The following is a 23,713-nucleotide window of genomic DNA, read 5'->3' on the forward strand; positions in this document are numbered from 1 at the left end:
CCATTAGTCATATTTCGAGTGATGGGACTGGTTTCCAACAGGATTGGGTGCTGGAGTGACGGGGTTGAAGGTGCGAATCAACCCTGGCTCTTACTGTGTCCATCATTGGTGGCCTAGCCTGAATACTCTAGTGTAAAGTAAAACTGTTCTTGTCACAAGTGATTTCCTTTCCCATTCCACGGCTACATTTTACTCAAAGCGCACCTTTTTATATCTTGTATAACTCCTCCAATTTACCAGATAGAGACTTAATTTCACTTCTAGAATATCTCTGGGATATACCTCTATACCGCAACCAAATAACCACACTCCTAATCAGTGTTTTTCACCCGTTTATATTAAAAACTGTTTGGGTAATTTCAGGCGGGAATCAGAAAAAATGCAAAGTTTCCAATGTGTCATTTTGCTGCAATCTGTTTTAAACTTTCCTCTCATTTTTGAACTGTATGCTTTTGGTAATCCATTCTTTGTGATTATTAGTGTCTTTGCATTGTTGCTTTAATGAGGAATTATATTTGCTTCAAGGTTTTTAACACACATTCATTATTTATTTGTCCATTTCCGAGTGTCATTTTGTAACATTGCAAGGGGTTTAAAATCCATTTTTCTCTCTTATTTGGGGAGGGAAGGTCAGATTTGTATTCCGTTTCCTGTTTCTTATTCCTGCTTACCTGCTGCTTCTTTTTATCCACTCAGAATGTATTATTTGTGGGTTGAGGGACCATTGCAGGGGGAAATTCTAACTTGGGTGCAATTTCTCTTAAACCAAATAGTGCTCCTATTCCGCTGTGCTGTGTATATGTTGCACTAGAAGGTTAAACCCAGTGCATTGCTCACATTCTCATTGTAATTATCACGCCATTGGTGATTGCTGCCCCATATTAAAAAGTGTATGATTTCTTTTAAATTTTAAAATAAATAAATAAATATTGTATTTTACCAACCAGCCTGGTTCATGGTCCGTTGTGAACTGGGGTATTTAAAAAGGGGGTGTGATATGAGTGGTGTACAATCTCAATATTGAATCTATAACATAGAAAGATAAGCATTTCAGTCGTGCGCTCCCTACTAGGCCGAGACCAAGGTGTTTGTTTTGTTTGTTTGTTTTATTTATTTGTATAGCGCTCCAGACCCAGCGGTATATGGGCGCTCAAGGATATGGTTACAGGCAGGGTAAATACATTAGAATATATGTACAAGATTTATACAGTTGCAGCAGTACAGTTAATGCAGATGGCAAAGAGACAAAATGTAAGGTAAGCATTTTGTAGTTACACAGAGTTATAGGGCTATGGAAGCTAATATCGCTGTAAGCTTTTTGCTTAAGTGTGCTATGTACAAGGTGGTGGTGGGTGGATGCTGGAGGGTGTGTGGGGTGTCCCAGGGCTGGGAGGTGTTAGTATTTGTTTAGTAGCCAGGTGATGACCTGAGTTCTGAAAGGTTGAAAGGTGGCGATGGATTTGATGTTCAGTGGGAGAGTATTCCAGAGTTGGGCGGCTAGAACCGGGAAGCTGGATCCCCCAGCTCTTTTTAGGTTGTGTTTAGGCACCAACAGGCATAGTGTGTTGGTGGATCTGGTGATTCTGGTAGCAGGTTTCAGTGTGAATTTGTTAGTTAGATAAGGCGGGGCAAGGTGATTCATGGCTTTGTAGGTAAGGCAGATAGTTTTTAGATCTATTTTTTGTTGGATAGAGAGCCATTTGCATGATATTCTGATTGCAGAGATATGATCTCTCCTGGGAATATTCAGAGCAGCTCGGAGTGCGTTGTTTTGGAGGACCTATAGTTTGTTGATAACAGATTGATGTGTGCCTACATATAAGCCATTGCAGTAGTCCAATTTAGACTGTATAAGTGCTCTGGCTAATGTAAGGCAACTGTTAGTGGATAGCAACGGTCTACAGGCTCTGATCAGCTTACCTGTGTAGGCAGTGGCTGAAGCGGTCATGTTGATTTGTTTGGCGAGGTTGGTGTTGGTGTCTAGATAGAAGCCTAGGGTTTTGACACTTTTCGCGATGGGAATAGTGTTACCATCAATGATAAAGCTAGTATAGCTGGGGCTGAGCTTTAGGATGGTGTTAGGGGATCCAACCAGAAGCAGTTCAGTCTTGTCATCATTCAGGCAGAGGCCATGAGTGGCCATCCATGCCTGAATGATGGAGAAGACTTCATTGATCCGGTTAAAATCCGAATTGTAGTTACCGGAGAGTGTTAGGGTGTCATCTGCATAGTTAGTGTAGGTGACACCCAGATGGTCCAACTTATCCTGATTGAAATCCTTGACACAGGGTAGCGCACGTCATTGGGTGTGGTGGCTCCTAAAAGAACCTTTGTTTTTTAGTGTTTTTTTAATTTTTTTATTTTTTTAAAGGTGCTTCCCTAGAAACACTTTTTTTGCGCTTTTCATACGTGAATGTGTGTTTTGAACTGCAGCTCACAATCTTACAGTAGGGTCTTCAGTGCAGTCTGTAGATTGTGCACAAACATTTAATTGCCACTGGCTGACAAAAACATGCCATTTCCCTTGAAAAGGTGTATGTATTGTGAACCAATGTTTTCATTCTCACAGGAGAACATCCCAGCAGCACTCAAGAAGTCACACATGCTTCTATTGATGAGACCCCTTCTGACCTCTGGCTGTGGACAGGAAGCATTGGAATAATCCCAGGCGATTCTCGGCAGTATACATGAGAAAAGCACCTTAGCAGTAGGACAAATACACTGCACTGCTTTCATCAAAACCTCCAGTTGACTGAACACATGAGAACAAGGCATGCAACCAAAAAATAAGCCTCCAAAGTGCACAATATCAACATGTACAGTTGCCGAAGAGGCCACGTGTCGACTTTCTAGAAGCAGTCCGCCGACATAGCATGATTCCATACCACTCCACAAAACATCCACTCCCTCCAAACCTAAATTGCTAGACAAGTCTTCTTGGAGGGCATACACGCACAGATCTTCCACAAAGTAATCAACCACAACGAAAACTGTGTGCCTTGCCATGTTTGCCAGCCGCAGTACACAAAGTTCTGGAAAAGTAAATGCCTCCCTTACCTGTGACGCACACCCAGAGCACCTGATTGGCCAAAGTTCATAGTCCCATTTCCATTGGCCAACATGGTGAGAAGGGCAAAATGTGGTACGTGCCTTTCTCCAATCACAGCGAGGGAGGTGCCCCGGTGAAGCAGGAGGACTTCTTCTCCCTATTGGTGCACTTTTCTGTAACGTACACCCTGACCACCTCATTGGCCAAAGGGCATAGTCCCATTTCTATTGGCCAGCATGCTCACAAACACAGAATGTGGCACGTGCCATTCTCCAAGTACTGCCTGGGCCGCGCCCCAGTAAAGCCGGAGGAGTCCTTCTTCCTATTGGCGTCCGTTCCTCTGACGCACACGCTGAGCAGCACATGATAGAGCAATCGCTACAGTCCCATTTCCATAGTCCAACATGGTGAGGAGTGTTGAATGTGGCACGTTCGAGTCCCCAAGTTCAAGGGCTGGGCCCGAGTATTAGGGAGAATTCTCAAGAATGTGCTAATTTCCCTTACCTTTTGAGACCCCCAGCAACTTTGCTGGATTTCAGGGATTTTATGTTTTACCTGGGAGGAGTATTATATAATATAATTAATTATATATATATAATATATATAATTATATAATACTCTTCCATGTATTGTGTGTGTGTTTTACTTTTGTGTTCTTTGGTTATGGAGTTTTAAAACAACTCCATAGGCATCACCTTTTTCTGTGTGTCACACAGAACCCTAAGTGCAGTGGCACAGGGGTGTCTTTCAGACTCCCCAAGGTTTAAATACCTTCTCTGGGATTGACTACTGTCTCCCAGAGCATGTCAAGTTAAATTGACTTTACTAGTCTTTTTAAATTTACAGACTGAGAACACACTATCTTACTATAGAGTGCTGGAGGGGTTGCCTGGCTTCCCCTGAGTCTAAACACTCATGTAACAGTCAAATGCTACCCTTTCCTACTTTAAATGGCTGGTGGCAGTGGTTTAGATCAAACTACCATGATTTTTCCCGACCGCGAACAACGGTAGCTGAAAATCGGTTCAGCCATGTTTTTCAATATGGCGCCCAAACAGACTCCAGTCATCTTTTTTCGCCATTTCTTTTAGGAAAGGTACTTCTTGTGTTTGTCTCTGCGCGCCAAACCAGATTTGGTCCCTTTGTTCATTGGCCTTTGGTAGGCTTCAATGCCGAAGCCCTCCTCTGGCGCCTGAGTGTCTGGGATGGACAGGATGTGATGGAGGTGCCGAAACTCCCTGTGCTCAGTCTCCTAGGAGACCTGAATGCACTCTGGCGTGATTGGCCGGTTGGCTGTCCGGCAAGGACAGCCACCCTGCTGTGTGAGTGACAGCTAGGCTTGAATGAATGGGGGAAAACTGTTTAAAAGCAGGTCTCTGAGACTTGGAAAGCAGAGTCGACCACTGGAACGAAAGAACCGAAGACGAGCTGAAGGAAGAGGACTGCTGAAACTCCTGGATGACCGGCGAAGCCCTGCTGCAGGTCCAAATTGCCTGAAACTCCATCGACAGAGAAGCCCTTCAAGGTTAACTTCTTACCTTGAGTTTGGTGGGAACAACCAACTCGCAAGCCACCTGGACACCGTCCCCATCCTGGTTGAAAACCGGATAGCCAGGGGGAAGGAAACCAGCTGGTGGACTTTAATTTAAGACACTCACACCTTAAACCGATGTTTTGCCAAGCTTGTGACCTCATCCCTGGGCAGTGCAGAAACCTCCCAACGTCCTCCTTCTTGTCCCCACGACTGAAGCTCCGGAACATCGAGATCTGCTCGACTGTCAGGAACAACTGCCTCAGCTACAGCTTTTCTTCAACACTAAGGTACTGTGCAAACGCGCTCCAGAAATCTTTTCGGCCACGGCAAAAGTTTGTGAAACCTTCCCGACTTCGAAGGCTTGTCCTTCCCTAAACATTCGTCTAACTTTTCGTCTGACCAAATTCTTCTAAGATCCGTGGCAAAGACTTAACCGTTTACTACCAGAACTCTGCATTCAATACAAAGACTCTGAACCATTGCTTTGGCCCAGGCCTAGGAACTGAATTGCTGGTTGTAGTTCACTGAAACAATTTGCCCTGTGTATGCAAGTATTTGTGCTGTTAATTTTTATAACCTTGTCTTTTTACTCCTTTTTATACTATCTGAAGTGCCATTTCGCTCCAATTTAGGGGAGCTGAACTTGTTCAGTAACATATTCATTGTGTATTTGTAGTGCATTAGTAGATGATATTCTACTACTGGAAACGTGGCAAGGTCTTTGCAAAGTGCATGCATATCGACGAAATGGCACTCATACACAGCGTTCCACAATACGTCCACTTCTTCCAAACCAAAATTGCTGTCAAAGTTTCTTTGCAGAGCACAGTTGTGCACATCTATTGCAAAGGGAGCACTTACAAGCAACACAATACGTTTCGCCATGTCAGCCGCTCTCAGTACGCAGAGTATAATGTGCAACAGTTTCACCTCCACTTCCTGTTAACCACACCCACTCTTCTTGATTGGCTAATCCCCACACTGCCATGGCAATTGGGCAAGGTGGTGCAAAGGTGCAGATTTGCCACGTGCACCTCCCAAAGTAGCACGTTGCCCGCACCCCTGTAAAACTGGAATAGTCCTCCTTCCCTTTGCACTATCTTCTCTGCAGCTTTACCTCATTAGGTTACTGGTAAACAGGCACACACGCATCCACCAATCGCATTAAAGGCGCCATCATCGAACACTGTCACTGCTGTGCAACACTTGAAATGTACCATTACACATTCACAGTACAAATGTTGTGCCATTCCAAAGCACATCCACACAAACTTCAATCCAAGTATGCTTGATTTCTCCATCCGCATACATCTACATGGCCACCCAGGCTGCGGCATGTGCTATCCTGAAAGTATCGCGTAATCCACTACCTTTTCGTGATAGTGAAGGGGTGGATGAATGTTAAGCAATATGAAAGTAGGCAGGGGAGTTAGTCTTCCAGCGCATATGTGTGAACTTTTTTTTGTCTGTATTTTCTCTTTGTATGCGTTTCTATTTGCCTGTCCTCACATTTTTACAACATTCTGGTCAATGCTTCTTGCACAGTACGAAAGAAAACGGCATTTCCAATGGCTCTCAAATAAATGCCATTTCTACGGAACCACTGCATATTTTGTGACCTCATGATCTCATAGTGGATGGAAAACATGCCAGCAGTCTGCATAAACCGACGCTAAATGTGTTTATAACACACCTTCCGACCACTGGCTGGGGACAAATTACACTGTCATGGACCCACACTGCTATTGGTGTAATGCATGAGTAAACCACCTTGGCAGTAGGGGAAATATACATCACTGTGGTCAGCAACCTCATTAGTAGACGGATTAATTGTCCACACAACATGTAACCCAAACGTGCACTTAAATAGTGCACCACGACACAGTCCACATTCGTGATGGAGGCCACATATCTGCAAAGGCGAACCATCCCGCTGAAACTGTAGTCACCCTGACAGACCCAGAAAGCGTCCACTCCTTCTAACCCGAATTTACCAGCAACGCCTCTTTGCACGCTACACCTGTGCAGATGGCGCGCAAGGATATCACCAACGATAAGCACAGTGCATCTCTCCACGTTCGTGATGGGCGCCACATATCTGCAAAGCGAACCATCCCGCTGAAACTGTAGTCACCCTGACAGACCCAGAAAGCATCCACTCCTTCCAACCCGAAATTACCAGCAATGCCTCTTTGCACGCTACACCTGTGCAGATGGCGCACAAAGATATCACTGACGATAAGCACGGTGCGTCTCTCCATGTCGACGAGTCTCATGACACAGTATTGTGCCGAAATGGTAATGCCCCATTCGATGAAACACGACCTAAAATCCTAATTGTCTTTTTTCCACAATTCCATTTCCATTTCCACCCTGCTCATAATGGGAGGATGTGCACTTGCGCTTTCCCATCTACAGTGAGGGCCACAGCCCAATAAAGCTGTGCCAATACTTCTTCCCTTTGCACAGTCACTTTTTGCAGCACTCCCCAAATTGGGTGCTGTCACATTTCAAAACACGCATGCACCAATTGCATACAAAACCTCTGCATTGCATACTGTCATTTCTGTACACCACTCCTTTTTTACCGTTCAACACTATCAGTACACGTTCCATTTATTTGCAAAGCCCCTCCACCAGAAATGTCTGCTAAAGAAGGCAGTATTGCAGCATCCACAAACATCCTAATACACCCCCAGCACACCTTTAGGTATGCAGACAACATTGCAACCCTTTCCACACCCACCGCAACACTGCACCTCCAAGCAAGCGACCATGTGGGGACCCAACATTAAGCACAAACGTTACATACGCGTAGCACCAGTTCTACCCATCTCCCTCAAACCATAAAACACCCATGCACGAAAACGTGTTACACTTAGCAGAAGCCACAACCATAGTGCAGCCTGCACCCCCCTACGCACTACCGATCACATGCTATTGTGTCACTGCCAACCTATGCACACCACCTTCACAACATTGGGCCTACCTCAATAAATGTGCACACAGCAGAGTAACCAACCACATATGAGCTGCCCTTCAACCATACCCACTTCCATAGTCACATTATGTACGCACTGCACCCTGTGGCCACACTACCCAACTTCTCACTGCACCATCTCCTGCCGCACACCAAATACTGTGGCATGTTCCAACTATCACCACAACCATAGAATGCACAATTCACACTTTGCAACTAACTAGGTCTGCTGTAGCACATCGACAATGCGCTTCAAACACATTTCCCAAACATCACCACCCGGTGCCGGATGCACTGGCAAACCTGCATTGCTCCAGTGAGTCTGCTCCTTGCACACATTCCCCCCACCGTAATTGAACAATACATGTCAGCATACCACCAACTACCACTATGCACATATGCACCACTGGCACAAGCATTGCACCCCGTGCCCACATAGCGTGACTTTTATCGCAGCAACTCCAACCACAGAGCACCGCCATGGAGGTATGCAGTAACAAATTGTAACAGTTAACAGTTACCATAATGTACAAACAAGACACTCTCTCCTGCATCCCTGTACACTATCATTCACAAACTATTGTGACACTGCCAACCTACCCATAAATCTATTTGCAACAGGGGCCTATAATGGCTGAAATGGGCTCCACACCCATTCCTTACATGTCACCACCCTCTAACTCATGCACATTTCGGCCATGCATCCAGTAGTCTAGGCCTTGAACACACTCACGCCAATGTAATACCACCATGCATGTCTCCATGTCAGCTTCTGCGACAATGCACATAGACACCACTGCCACCAACACTCCTACCCAACATGCCATCACGAACATAGGTCACACTTACCAGAATGCACAAACACACCACATCCTCCACCACCTCTACCCACAGCCATTCACAAAGTACTGTGTCACTGCCAACATACCCACAATCAGTTTGCAGCACTAACGCTACTGCAACCAATTGGCACACAGCGGACTTTGCAAGCACCACCCTGTACCGGATGCAGACTGAAACATGCCTTCCTGTGGTGTGTATGATGCAGCCCTACACTCCTCAGTGCATGCCCTACAGCCTACGGGCTATGGCCTTCGCCCATGCACCCAATAGTGTAATCCTTCCACAGACCCACTGCACCTTCATTCACCCATGCATGCCTCCATGTGCCCAACTACCACTTTCAATCCGCATCGCACCGCCACCCACGCTCCCACCCAACCTATCTCATGTACAATGTACTCCTCATCTGCAAATGAGCTGCCACCACTCACCATGAAACCAGTTCCCCGCAAACAGGTTGCGGCAGAAACTAAGGGACCGCTTCTAAAGCTGCCTCAATCACCACAGAAAATACTAGCCTAAGTATGTCACATGAACCACTTCTCACTCCCCCAACCATTCGTTTCTTTATGGCCACCGACACAATGCGTACGGTACATTTTGTAGACCCTGCCGACCTTGCCGCCGCCGCACTGTCCTCGGATACACCAGGGTGGCTTTCCCAAAAAATATTGATGCACAGCACGCTTCCCTCCAGCTAACCATCGGGGGCATCCAAACATCTCCGACACCACTTCGTACCGCGATCCAATGACACTTCTGTCCGCGGAGCGAACAGGGAAATGGGTCCGCAGAGCAGACCCAGATATCACTAATTATTTGGAACGTACATTTCAGTATTTTTTAACAAATTTACTGGTCTGATTTCCACCGAACACACAAAGGCATGCTTTCTGGCCCAAGCCCCCATATGATGTTTTGTTTATTCATGTTTGTTCACTTTCCTTTGATACATTGTTGAAACACATTACTCAATGCATTTTAATGTTATTGTCCCAAAAGAGGCAGTTACATTAAAACATGTTTGTGAATATTTGTTTGTTGTATCATATATTTGAGGCTGTCCTAATCAATTTGTTTGTTATATTCAGGAGAGTATACCAGGCAGATGGAAGTTGCAAGAGTGTTCATATAAAAATAAGAAAACCCCTGGCAGGAGAGTATACCAGGCAGATGCAAGATGTAAGCATGTTCATGTGAGAAAGACCTGGCAGGAAAGCATTCCAGGCATCATCAAGGTGGACAGTGTGTAATATACAGTACTCAAGGAAGTCCTGATAAGAATACATCAGGACAAGCAAAATGTTGTGGAAACATATTAAAGAGGTGAGAAAACCTGGCAGGAGAGTACACCAGGTATCCTAACAAGATACAGACTAACAGACAAGCAAGTTGTTTTGTATACCAGTTGTGTTGTTGATCAAGAGAAACTTAAGGAACTGATATTTTTAATATAAAACAGAGTGAAGAGAAATCAAGTGGTAGGGAACCACCCTCTGGAACAAGGAACTCTATCCTTCTGGAACTTTCGCATTTCCTTTTTGAACTTTGCATAGTACTAAAAGACAACAACATTTTCCTTTTTCACCTTAGTTGTTTCTTAGAATGTGAGGGCGAGAATAGTACTTTGGACAGAGCATATTCTGCTTTGGACATTCTGAGATTGACTGACCCATAGTTTTGTTTGAGGTAGGGAAAGACCTCTTAGAATATGGAATGAGAGAAGCATTTCCCAACCCCCTTTTCTTTTGTTAATAAAAGGTTATGGTCAAAATCATAAGTCTCTGTGTCTGTGTATCATTCCTAGTTCCTCACACTTACCTTTACATTTGTAAAGGTTATGGTATTGTGCATTTTCCTTTCTACTCTGTTATCAATTATTGTATTGTGTCACTTGTTTAGTTGCTTGCATAAGGATAATTAACAAGGTCCTTCCTATTTGTTAATTGTTAACTCTTAAAGAGTTATGTTACTAGCTGAATCAGGCATATATCTTGCACTCCTTCTCTCTCTCTCCCTCTCCACTCTTTTTCTCTGTGCTCTCTTTCTCTCTCTATCTCACTCTATATCTCTGCCTCTTTCTATGAGGGCGAGAATTGTGTTGTCAAGTACGTTTTTGAAAAAGTAGCTTTTAAAAAAACGAGAAAGTATGTAATTAAACAATGATAATGATAATTTCTAAAGATCACTTCCGATATAAATTTTAGTCCTAATAAAAATATTAGACTTATCATTTTGAACAAAGCATATTATCAAAAACTAGAATAAACACGTACATTATTTTCTAATAGAAGGATATGATATCAATATTCCAAGTCTGGTATGTAACTATTGTACACTTATGAAATACCACTATGAGAAAAGTGAAGAGGATGAAAAACACCAATGTGCACTTCAGCCTATTTTTCATAAAGTCAAAGAGAGTTTTAGGAACAAAAGAATGACCACATATATTTATATTTGACAAATATCTCTGTGATAAAGAGTTGTATTCTCACATTAATATTAAAACGTTTGTATCGTTCAACCATATATGCAGACATTTTTGAAGTTTGGACGGGAGGATCGCGTCGTATGACATCTGTCCTTTTGTTGCAGTTCAAAGGCCATCTAGGAGCTAAATGTAAACTGGTCTCATAATAGGGTGGCTGCACACATCCTCAGTTCCCAATGTACAGGCATCTTAAGATAATGATATATATATAGCATCTTAGTGTTAGCCACACCCTTCCTGTAATTTTCTAGTCCCATCTATATTCACGCCTGTAGTTTTTTCCCCACATTGTTTATATTTATGCGTATTTTACATTATTTCAAATGAAAATTGTATGACTTACAAATTCTAATTAAACTTTTATACTGAAATACCCACATATTTGAAGTACAATTGAAAATTCAATGCTTTGTTCTTAATGGAGGAGTATTTGAGGACTAGTCCGAAATTGCAAACCGAAACATTTGTAAAGCTCTGGAGCAAAATTAAGGAATTTATAATACTTCCTGTTAAATCTTTTTCAGTGCTAACACTCATATTACATTAGTTTCCCTGTGGGGAGGAGGGAAGAAGGGTGGGCGCTGTGTTGAGATCTGGTTCCCTTTGACCAAAACAAGTTATTGGGCCTCATTATAAGTTTGCCGGTCTGGAAATAATGGTACCGGTAAACTTGCTGGTACCATTATTTCCAGACCGCCAAACTACAGGTTCTGTGAGCGGATGCCTTTAAGCCCACCTGGTCTGACCTGGCGGGCGGAACGGCACCCGCGCACAGACCTCGCCGAATGCACAGGCACCATTTATGGTGCCTGTGCATTCGGCCTCCCCATTCTCATTGAGTCCAATGGGACTCAAATGGGAATGGGGAGTAATATTTTAATATTTTCCAGCGCCCGGGAATGGGCAATTACCGGGTCCCATTCCCGGGCGTCGGCAAACTCATGAATTCGGCAGCAGCCGTGCCAGTATTTACCGGCATGGCTACCGCCAGGGTCATAGTGACCCCCATTATGCCTCATTATCAGTTTGCCGGTCCGGGAAACAACGGTACTGATAAGCTTGCTGGTACCGTTGTTCCCGGACTGGCAAACTACAAGTTCTGCGAGCGGGTGCCTTTCAGCCCACCAGGTCTGACCTGGCAGGTGGAAAGGCACCCGCACGCAGACCTCGCCGGATGTATGGTGCCGGTGCATCCGGCCTCCCCATTCCCATTGAGTCCAATGGGACTCAAATGGGAATGAGGAGTAATATTTTCCGGTGCCCGGGAATGGGCAATTACTGTGTCTGCTGGGGCTGTAATGCTCGGTAATTGCCCATTCCCGGGCACCGGAAAATTCATGACTCTGGCAGCAGCCGTGATTGTATTTACCAGCACGGCCACTGCTAGGGTCATAATGACCCCCATTAAGTATTGTATGCATTTGTATGCCTTTTGCTTGTCATTAATAATGTCCTTTAATTTACAACACCAAGCTTAGTTTTTTCTTTTGAGAATTTCCTGTTTCTAATCCGAGTGGTTGAATATTCTCTGAAATGCTGCTTTTCTATCTGTCTCTCTGTTTCCCCCTTTGCAGGTAAGCCAAATTGAAATCAAATCACAGACTATTCTGCTCGCTGCTGCCTGAAAATTTCTGAGTTACCCCACTTTTTTGCAATTCAAGATTGACATTACTCAGAGCAATCTATGCAAGGCCAGGATTGGTGTTTGCAATAATGGGGCTGTGTGTTTTTCAGCTTGTCCAGGAATTCAACACCCAGGTGGCCCTGTACCGCGAGTTGGTTATCTCCATTGGCGATGTTTCGGTGAGCTGTCCCTCCCTACGGGCTGAGATGCATAAGACCCGCACCAGAGGCTGCGAGATGGCCCTGCAGGCCCACCAGAAGCTAGCTGCCATATCTGGGTAGGAATTGCCTGTCGAATGTGCTTTTTAAACATCCCCACCTCGATCTCTGTGTTACTCATGCTACTCAACTTTGTCATTTACTGATCATCCCTTCATGTCCAGGGGCATTAAAGTGCCATAGTTACCATCACATAGAACTTGCACTCCATGCACCATTTCTAGGGATTGAGTTTATGATGTCATCATCAAGATTTATATTCTGTTCCTTTGCAGAACCTTGCCATGACTTGCATGTTTCATCTTGTTAAGAATAAATATTGGAAATTAAAATTGATTATGATTCAGAAACTGCATAAATACTGGAGTTACTTTGGGGTTGTGTAGGTTTCTTTGTGGCCTCGTGGTTTGCTTGGACATTGATGCTAAACTAAGCTGTCATTAGATCAAATTACATTAAACTAGTAGGCCCATCCTTTAGCCAATAAAATGTACACACGGGTGAGACAAAAGTCACACACTAGGCCGCATTACAAGTGTGGCGGTCAGGCAACAAGCGTGCTGGTAAGCTTACCGGCACCCTTGTTTCTGGACCACCACACTACGAGTCAGCCTGCCGGGGCCGCTGCGCTCGACTTGTCTGACCCTGCCGGACGCAGCGGCCACGGCAGGCAGAGTGGCCATGGAAGCACCGGCACCATTAGCAACCATGGAGCTCCACCAGGACTTATAATGTCCCTGTGGCACCAGGAAGTCAGGCAGTGGATCCAGTGTTACGGGTCAGCTGCAACCCGCTGGCCGCACTGGTGGGTTACCGCTGACCTTGTAATAAGGTCGACTGTTTCTTAGGTTACAGTCCTCATCATTTGTGAACTACTTTATGACCAATGAAAGTGCAGAACAAAATGCTAAAAATCTCTCAACCCAGAATTCAATTATCCATCTGGTAGTCATGCTTACAGTTCAATGGCTCTGGCACCAAAAGATATACTATTACACATAATCTGAAAGATCTTGCCGCCGCCCTTTTTTTTGTATGAGAAAAGTGTGTGAAGTCATGTGTGTGGCCAATGCTGTTTTTGAGACAGCAATATATTTATGGTTTGCCCATTTTGGGATTGTGTGTGTTGGCACTTACGTTATGTATGCAGTGTAAGATATGGGTGTCTTAATAACATAATAACACATTTTTCAATACAGTACAGTACTGGTTATATGGGTACCATCTCTCCAGCTGGATGGTTTCAGGTGAACGGCACTAGTAATGGAATACATTTCAAAAACTGGTTAATTACAGTAAAAGTTCATGCTATCTTTCACCATCTCTCAATATGAAAATTAAATAGTGACAAGTTTTGTAGACATGTTTGATAACCACCTTCACAAGTAGCATCAAAATAGATAGGTACATTATTTAACCAGGTGATGAAGGTGGCGACTAGTCTCTTAGTGTGAACCAATATCAATGAAGTATACGGAACATGACCCCCTTCAAATCAGGCCAGCCCAACACTGAAACAATTCAGAAAGCAGTTTGAATCCCCACCGCTTCAAGGAACACTTCTTCCACTTCTTATGAAATAACCTCATTCCCCTATCAACTGCGGCAGCATGGCTGCCATTGCTGTCCCACTCTCCCACCCTAATGCACTGTTGCCTTGCGTTGGTTCTCTATCGTTTATCGTCTTTTCCTCATGGATTCATTTATTTCCTTGTGTCTGCCCAAATCGGAAATATTCTTACCACTGCCTCTGCCTTACTCTAGCATCCTAAGTTCATATAGATGCCAAGGAGACATATTGGTGGAAGTCTGTGATAACATAGTAGCTCAGAGTTTTGTTGCAAAGTACCGGGGAGTGGGTTCCATTGCCAAACGTCAGCAATATGGAGGGAGTGGCGTTTTCAGAGATGGGAGAGTTAAACTTATCTGTTTACACAAGTACAATAGCATTTTTCATGCTTGCAATCTTTCTCATTGGAGTGCACTATGGCTCAGATGGTTCATTATTTCAAAGTTTGTTTAGTATGAATGAAATGGGATTGGCCAATTACGCAATTTGCTTCTGATTGAAAGACGTATTGTATATTTGGGTACAGTAAACGTATATGACTTGCACTTCTGCTCCAGTGAGTGACTGAGCAAAGGTTTTGGGGGGCAAGAATGGTCTCAACCATGTACGTTTTTTTTAGCATTTCAATATCAGTATCTGCATTCTTATGTTCATGGCGAGCATTGCTGAGAAGTCTGTGTAACACACGCGCATGACTTAGACTTCATTCTTCAATTGATTCATGGATTCACATAACTGGATTGTGATTGCCAAGGTTTATCTTTTAAACTGATTTTGAGCACATGTGTCCTCTCTGAATCCTACATCTGTCATCAATTTTGCTTTGTCCTATTCCACTTCCCCTTTGAAGCCTGTTGCCATTTTAAAGGACATTTGGGACAGCATTCAGACATTTTTGATGTGGCTAAGTCAGAGGTTAGTAAATTATTTCTTTGTGACCCAGGTTTATGAATTGAGGTAAAGAGAATTTGTGAAACTTTTCAGGTTTATTCAGATGCATCTGTATAAATAAGAATGCATGCAATTTTCTGTTATATGAAGTGTTTTTATGTGTGACAAATCAAGTGTGTACAATGAGAACAGAGTTGTCATGTTTCATGCTGCCATGTGCTTCAACAGGATTGTCTGTAATATAGAATAATTTGTTTACTTTTTGGTGTGAGATGATGAGAAGAAAGATAGCCAATTAACCCAATAAGAAACTAGGGATATGGAATATGTATATTCATGTGAGCTTTAATATAGCGCCAAAAGACTACCTTTAATGCTCTAAGTGGTTGTATTTAGTTCTTTGGCAAATATCTGAAAGGAAACATTTGGTGTGAAGAAGTAGTTTTGGAAAGACAAGGAAATAGGTCCAAGTTTAGTCAATAAAGATAATAAAGGATAGATTAAGGGGCTGGTAGCCTACAGTGTTCCATATGGTGCCAATATAAAATGGCTGTATTAACCAGAGAGTCTTGCCTGTGTCTTGTATGTTGGAAAAAATAGACTGTGAGAGGGTAACTATTGTTCTATGTGAACATATGCCACAGAAGACGTGCATATATGGGCTACTTAGAAGAATTAACATGGGTGAAATATTAAATATAGGCACATTATCTGGTCACCAATATTATTTTTACCAAAGATAGTGGTGATGACATTATTAAAAGTACTTGTCTCCCAAAAAGTAAATAATCCATAACAATATTTTGTAAATTGGTCTGGAAGGTGTTTATATTTAGTACTCAAACATCCATATGTTTTTGTTTAAGTAAGTTCCAACAAATATAGTTTTGTTAGTAAGTATTGGAAAATTAAAGCCCACATTCGGTCTGCGTTCTCCAAAAAGTGAACTGCAAATACAGATCATGCATATATGATTAAAAGTTACATGTTTAAGAAAGCATGAAGTGCATGATCAGTATTCAAAGTAAAAACAATAGCTCTGAGACGGCATATTCAAAGTGCTTCACATTGTCTCAAATGCAGCGTGCCGTTACCTCAACTGCAGGATTTGTTTATTGTAAAGGTTGTTCTTGATTGGTAATTAATGTTATTGTTATCCTAGTGGGTTACTTGGAAGTAATGCATATCAATTACTGTTAATGTCTGTAAATGATTCACAATGTGTTCTTTGAGTAGGGGCATTGTACATCTAACATACATATGTTTTAACATGCATACAATTTGCCATTTTAATTAGCTAATTCTACAGGTGATTATATATTTATTTTGTACATTTTGCATGCACAATTATTATAATTTTTTATTTAGTGTATTTACGGTGCATTTAGCATCCTTTCACACTACCTTTAAAATACAACACAAAACAGGAATAAGAATATAAAATACAGTATAACAATATATAAAAACAGTTCTTTCTTTCTAAAATAAGAAAGATAATTTCCTAAAACAGAAGTTTTCTTGCTAAAATCAAATCAATCATATCACTTAAAAATTGTGTATGCCATATTTATCTTTAACCAAACATGAAATGCCACAGCAGGAATCACGTAGGATTCTGCACAAAACAGGGTGCTCCAAAACTGTTCGGCACCATAATTGCCAAATTTTGCATATCCCCTTTCATAAAGTTCGGAGTGAGCCGGACAATTGATCAGCACATGACGGGCTATTTCAATTTCAATACCACACAAGCGACATTTGCGCTCCTCTCGCCGGGTTTCCCTTCAAGCTCCTGTATTTGAAAAAACTGGGAGCAAATCAAATCGCACCTGCAGAATAAAGCGTATCAGGGCCGGAAGTAGGAGCGCAACCAGGTACCTCCTCGGTGAGTCCCCAAATAGCCCGTGATGTGTATAAATGGCATATTTGCACATCTTCGACAACCTACCCAGTGAAGAAATCCGATCCAACAATCGATACTTACGAACCAAATTCAACGAAAATAAAGGGACATCCTGAGCCCCTGGTTAGAAAATATCAATATCCTGACAATGGACCTCATTACAAGCATGGCGGTCTGGGAACTACAGTACCGGTAAGCATGCCGGTACTGTAGTTCCCGGACCACCATACTACGTGCTCTGCTCGCGGGTGGCGTTTCACCTGCCAGGTTTTTCCTGGCGGATGTAACGGCACCCGCGATCAGAGCACGTCAGATGCACCAGCACAACTCTGTATGTGCCGGTGCATCCGACCTCCCCATCCCCATTCAGCCCTATGGGGCAGAATGGGGATGGGGAGGCCCTTGATTCTGGCACCCGCAAATGGGCAATTACCGGGTCCGCCAAGCTCGGCATGACCCGGTTCTTGCCCATTTGCAGGTGCCGGAAAAAATGCAACTCTGGCGGCAGCTGTGCCCTTTATAAGGGCACGGCTACCGCCAGAGTTGTAATGAGGCCCAATGACTTTCCGCCAGGGATGCTAAGTCTCTAAAACATATATCACTGGTTAGGCGATCACTATGTGCCTGTGTGCTATATAAGAGAGAGTCAGTTGCTTTCCAGTTGTATCTCATGTCCAGATACAATTTAGAAGCAGCCATTTTACATAGTCGCATAAGTGATTGAAGCCCTAACTCAAGTCTCAGAGCCTCCACAGGCACTGCATTAGAAAAATTCAACAACGAGCTGTGTATTTTTGCTTCCAGTTTTGGTAGCCAAAGAAACTGCCTTGTCGGTGTAATGGACACCCTATACACAATACACATTGCCTAAATGGACTTACCGCCATTTTGAGAAATAACCTTTCTTATCACCAACCATTTACACCAAGACCTGGTCACAACACTTTCCTCCAAAAGGATACATGAGGATGTTGCCTGTATAAGCATTCCGAGATACTTTTAGACTGGTACTTGTTTGAGACTTTCCCAGTTCAACACCCACGTAAAGGAATCATTTCTATAGGCCTTCCTACCGCAGGTCCTCATTTTGGTCTTTTTGATATTTATTGTCAGGCCGTTTATTTTGGAATAATGTTGCAATGCGATCAAGGACTGCTGCAGTCAGATTGCCATCCTATCCATAATTACTGTATCATCAGCACACATTAGGCATACAGTTTTAAATTTGCGATATGAAGTAGGAAAGTTAGTTGCAGCTTTTAGAGCCATGTCTAAATCAGACACATATAGGTTATAGAGTACGGGTGCCAAAGCGCATCCCCGCTTAAGGCCCACGTTTGTGGGAAAATGTCCTGATAGTGCACCTGCCAGGGAGAGGCTTACTCGCACTTTTCTATCCCCATATACAAGTTTTATAAAATACAATAATTAATTATTAATACCCCAAGCCTCCAGCTTCTCCCATTGAGGCGATTCACACTATCAAAGGCTGCGCTGTAATCTACAAAACAGACACACAGCAGAGCCCCTGAACCGCGACAGGCATCTGAAACAAGGGTCTGGAGTATCCAAATGTAATGGGAGGTATTGGACCCCTTTCTAAAACCAGACTGATGTTGGCGCAAAAGAGAATTAGCCTCAACACAGGAGGGCAACAGTTGCAATAATAGACTAGGAAAAAGTTTAGAGCTGCTATCCCGCATAGCTAGAAGATGATAACAACCAGGATCCTGGCTTTACCCTTGCTTAAACACCAGAATCAAGATTGAACCACGCCAAAGATGGTATTACAGAGGCCATCAGGACCAACTACTCAGGAAGGTTTAGATTTCATAATCAATTTCTCAAAATCTGACAAAGCCATATGTAAGACAACTAGAGAGTTGGTCATCGATCTGACAATCTGAGGAATGGTAGAGACCTTAGAAGACCAAAATCGGTCCTCAATAAATCTATCCCATTCAGCTACAGACACAGAGCTCACTTCTCTCGCCTCAAGTCCAGCACAATAACTTCTAAGTATAAACCAGAACTTTGTGGCATCCGTTTTAATCCAGCTATTGATAAATTGCCATCTGGCTGACAAACAGCTGGCTTTATGTGCCCTCAGCCAGGCTTTGTACTCATTTTTTATATTATTTGTTTGTGTTTTCAAAATCTCAAATCCACTAACAATGTCCTGCTTTTTCCGCTGTAAAGCAGTACTGACTTCTCTCTGTTTGGCAACTATAACTGCATAATAAGGGGCCTCAGGCTTATCACCTCTGATCGAGTAATCAGTCAACTAGCCCCCTCCAGCCAAAATACCTTCACCAACTGACCTAAGTCCCAATTACAAGATGGTAGTAACTCCTCACCATACAACTCCCTCATCCTAAGTGCCCCATTGAAACGGTCAATATTCAGGGTAGACCTGGGGAGACTCTCTCAAATAATCTGGGGTTTTAGTTTGTGATTTATTACAGCTCATTCGCATAATGACATGTTCACTCATGTCAACACAATAGGTCTGCAATGATGGCATCAAGTTCAATATGGCAGAATTAACAAATATAAGGTAAGATTCTGAGGCAGGTACAAGCAAAGGCATGAGATCATATTCTATCAGTATCTCACAGCAAACACATACCTCAAACCCCAGGTCATAGAGGGATTTCACGTTTTTACAAATGTGCTCAGATACAATGGATAATATGTATGCAGAATATTAATAGCGTGTTTTTAAGTCTTGCTTTGAATGCAATTTTGAAATCCTCAGACCATGTAGTACTTCTTGTGTTTTTAGATGTAATAAGCGTGTGCCTAGATTATTTTTGATTCAAAGTGCTCACTTTACATTTTATTTTGTTAATCCATAATGTATTGTTTTCAGTATTGCTTTTTATGTCAATGTCTGACAATTGTCTTGTAAATGGTATGACAGTGAATATTGTATGGTTTGATAAGTTTAGTTGTGTTTCTTGCAAGCCCTCTATATTTTATTGACATTGTTGCTTCTTAGTTATAGGAAAGTCGGTGTGTTCCCATTCTGCAACCCGTTGGAATGCTTTCAATGAAATGAGATCATTGCAAACCCTGTCTTTTAATTCATCTTCAGCATTCTCAGTCTACTTGGTTTTGATATTTGTGGGTTTAATGGAATTCTCTTTGATTCCTAAACGTTCAACATAAAGTATATTTTTGATCAGTTTGCATGAAGCACATAGTTCGTTTCTTTCAGTTTACACTACAAGATGTCATATATAGTGTTATGCTCAAGATAAATCGTCTGCTGCAGTAAATGTGTTTTGCTTATACTATATTGCATGGGTAGAAAGCTGCCATATGGACTATTGTTAGACTTATGCAAGATACTCTTCTACATTGCATGTATTGTCATTCCAAAATAAGTGTGTTGTTGATTTGAGCCACCCTCAAAAGGAGATGTATTCTTAAAAATGATGAACAGCATCTATTTTTTGCAGTGGTACCCAGAATACCTGCTTTAGCTGGAATTTCTGGGTGGCAGATGTTGAGCATGCTAGGAGTTTCAAAATGGTGGAAGTGGCCCTACCTGGCCCTGAGCTCCCTCTCTGCCTTTGCTCCACCCATGTCCTGCTTCCCTATGAAAGATTGGACCGTAAGTGCATGTACTAATCCCTAAACATACCTCCTGTACATTCTCCAAGAGCCTGATCAGTTCAAATACAGGAAGTCACCTTCTCACACATATATGAGGTGTGAAAGTGCCACTTGATGTGGCAACATGTCCCTGCTGGTTTGGGCTGAAGCCAGCTGGTTTCTGTTCTGTGAGACGGGCTGCAGAATAAACTATCCAAAGTGATTGGGTGGGGTTTCTCAAACTGAACACTACCTCAGCTCTAATAAAATACAGGCATGTTTTATTTTTTTTAAGTGTCAAAAAGGACACTGGACTAAATAATACAGTGTCTCCTCTATCCCATTGCATCTTCCTTCAGCACTATTCTTTAAATTTATGAGCACTAACCTTCCAAATTGTAAGCTGATAGTGCCACCAAATGTGACACAATATTTAAAAATGCTAATGGGTTTTTAAATTGGGGTTTCATTTAGAAAATGTTCCCCATTCCGCAAAGGCACTGTAGAAGTCATATAGATTGGCATTATACTTTTTCTGATTGATAGCTTTTCTGCAGGTAAGGTAAGTGGTGCCAATTGACAACTGTTTAATAGTGTCTTTATTCTTCACTAACCGAACAAGAAGAGCAGGGTCATCAGCAGGTATTAATTTATGCCCGGTGAGATAATATTTAAGTTTGTGAACAGCCCTTTGAATATTTTGAAATTCGAGGTTTAAGGTGGCGTAGTTGCTTTCCCATGGGTAACACCTTCTACTGATGTATAACATGCATGTTCTAACCCATGCCCTACCTGCAAGAGCATGGTTCCACCGATTTGTTAAACAAATAGGTCTAAAAAATCAGGCTTAATGATGAGGAGGGTCTGAACCTGGGATTTTTTCAATTGCCCCAAATCCTCCTCTGCTTCAATAGTTCATAACATGCAGTTTCTCCTAGCTCCCTTCAGTGGGTCTGTACTGGGTCTGAGCAGAGAAGTTGGGGATCCATTGGTTAATACCCTATCATTTCAAACACCACCCATAAGCTAAAACGAATGCATTGGAGTAACAATAGGAGAGCAATGGGATGTAAGGAGAGACACACACAGCCGGTAGGTCTTCCTTGGCTATTTACCCACCCATTGACAGGGAATGGCCATGCCAATCCCTGAGACATTCCCACGCACTAACAGCCCCACAACACTAAACACACCCTTCTGGGTTCTCTTTGAGCTAGCTCTGTCATGCAGTAACATCGAACTATGTGCTGTATAGGGCCATTGTTATTTATAAACAGTCTTCTGAGAGTTAATGGCTTAATTGCCACTGTAAATGTGTTCTTGATGTAATGAAATGGCGCAATCAAGTGTGCTATGCATGTGCTCTCATATGTTCCTTGAACTGGGGTCCTTTTCAAAAAGGTATTAGCAAAGAAAACAGTTTTTGATTTTGTATAGGTATTAGATAGCCAGACACTGACACCATATGGCCAGGTTTTCAACCATTTCCCAGCTATTGCCATCTGATGTGCATGTAGTACCATTACGGCAGTGCCAGACAAATGCCTATACCATGCCTACAACTAACCCAAAAAATCTGGCCTGGCCAATGATTGTTTCGCTGTGGCAAAGGGATTCTTCTAACTGCTTCCACTTGTCCAACTGTAGTTGCTGGTCCCCTGTTTTGACGCCAAGGTGTTAGACAGTCATCAAGCCGAGATGCCACTTCTCTGGGCTTGATTTAATTCCAGCTTTCATTGAACTCTTGGTGACCAAACACAAGGGTTCCATGTTGTCGGCTAAGGACTGATTAAAGATGACAAAGTCATAGAAGTAGGCACACGCATAGGCTAAATGGGGTTACAGAGTATTGTCCATGATGCATTGAAAGGTAGCAGGGGCCCAGTGAAGACCAGATGGCAGGCCTGTGAAGTGGAAAAGGCCTGCCATCTTATCTCAATCCTCTGGTGCCACTGGAATTTGCCAATATCTCTTAGTCCGATCCAACGTAGAGATTAATATGGCTGGCCCCATTTTTTCAATCATTGCAGGGATTCATTTTCCTACTAACATGATGGGAGATGAATTGTTGCCTGAGAAGGTTCCATTAACCCTAACTCCAGCATCTCCTGAGCTTTGTATGGGCTGAGTAGCATTGTGCCTTTGCTGGGTGATAAGGCCATAAATGTACTGCCTTTCCTAGTGATATCTCAGTGTGGTGCAAAAACCCTAGATGTCTTCCTGGTCTGTTCACCAATACTTCTCAGAAGTGATGAAAGGAGCCCCAGAGTTCATCTTCAGTATGGGGGATATTCCCGAGACTGGGTGTATATTTTTGTGGCTAAAACTGATTGGTCTTCTATTCTTTTGTAGAATTTGAGCCAATGTACGTGACACATCTGTGCAGCCATCCATCAATTATCTTGTTATATTTGGTAATTTACTTCTCGATGGACTTCAATCTTCTTTTATGGCCCTTGCCACTTAGCCAAGAGTTTGTTCTCCGATGTCGGGTGTAGTACAGGTACTTGGTCATTCACTTTAAACTAAGCAAAGTGGGTTTGCTGATCGTACATACAATTCTCTTGACGCCTTTATATGTGCTGGTGAACTAGGTATCTTACCAGTCGGATTTTTTTCTGGAATCTTTTACAATTTCTGCAGGGTTTTAACATATCTCAAAGCAGGCGGACCTCATAGGGATCCATTTTACAACTACGCTTACAACCTCCCTGACATGGTCCAATGTCGGGGAAAGTTTAATTCCAATTGGGAACACTGCTTACCATGTGTCCATGCTAAGCAATGTTCCCAGTTCACGTTTAATTGCAAGCACGGTAAGCAGTGCTCACACTGAAAAGTAAACGCTCCCTGGCATGCAGGCAGCATTTACTCTCTTTGCACTGTGGAGTGCAAATTTGAAGGGCAAAAGGTGGCGTACATGCTTGTAAGCTGCCTTTTTCCGTTTACAATTGCACTCCGCAGTGCAAATGACGAACATTGTGTGGCAGAAACCCACTTATGTTAC

At 42.8% G+C, this 23,713-nt stretch overlaps 1 protein-coding gene across 1 annotated transcript in view; it reads left to right on the forward strand.

Moving 5' to 3' along the window:
- RGS7BP (regulator of G protein signaling 7 binding protein) overlaps nucleotides 1-23,713 on the forward strand; it is a 567,198-nt gene that overhangs the window by 47,669 nt on the left and 495,816 nt on the right. The window contains exon 2 of the mRNA XM_069627344.1: nucleotides 12,635-12,801. Coding sequence (XP_069483445.1) covers nucleotides 12,635-12,801 — 167 coding nt within the window. The remainder of the gene's footprint in view (nucleotides 1-12,634; nucleotides 12,802-23,713) is intronic.

This window comes from Ambystoma mexicanum, chromosome 6p (assembly GCF_040938575.1).
Source record: "Ambystoma mexicanum isolate Mex_15411 chromosome 6p, UKY_AmexF1_1, whole genome shotgun sequence".
Lineage (NCBI taxonomy): Eukaryota > Metazoa > Chordata > Amphibia > Caudata > Ambystomatidae > Ambystoma > Ambystoma mexicanum.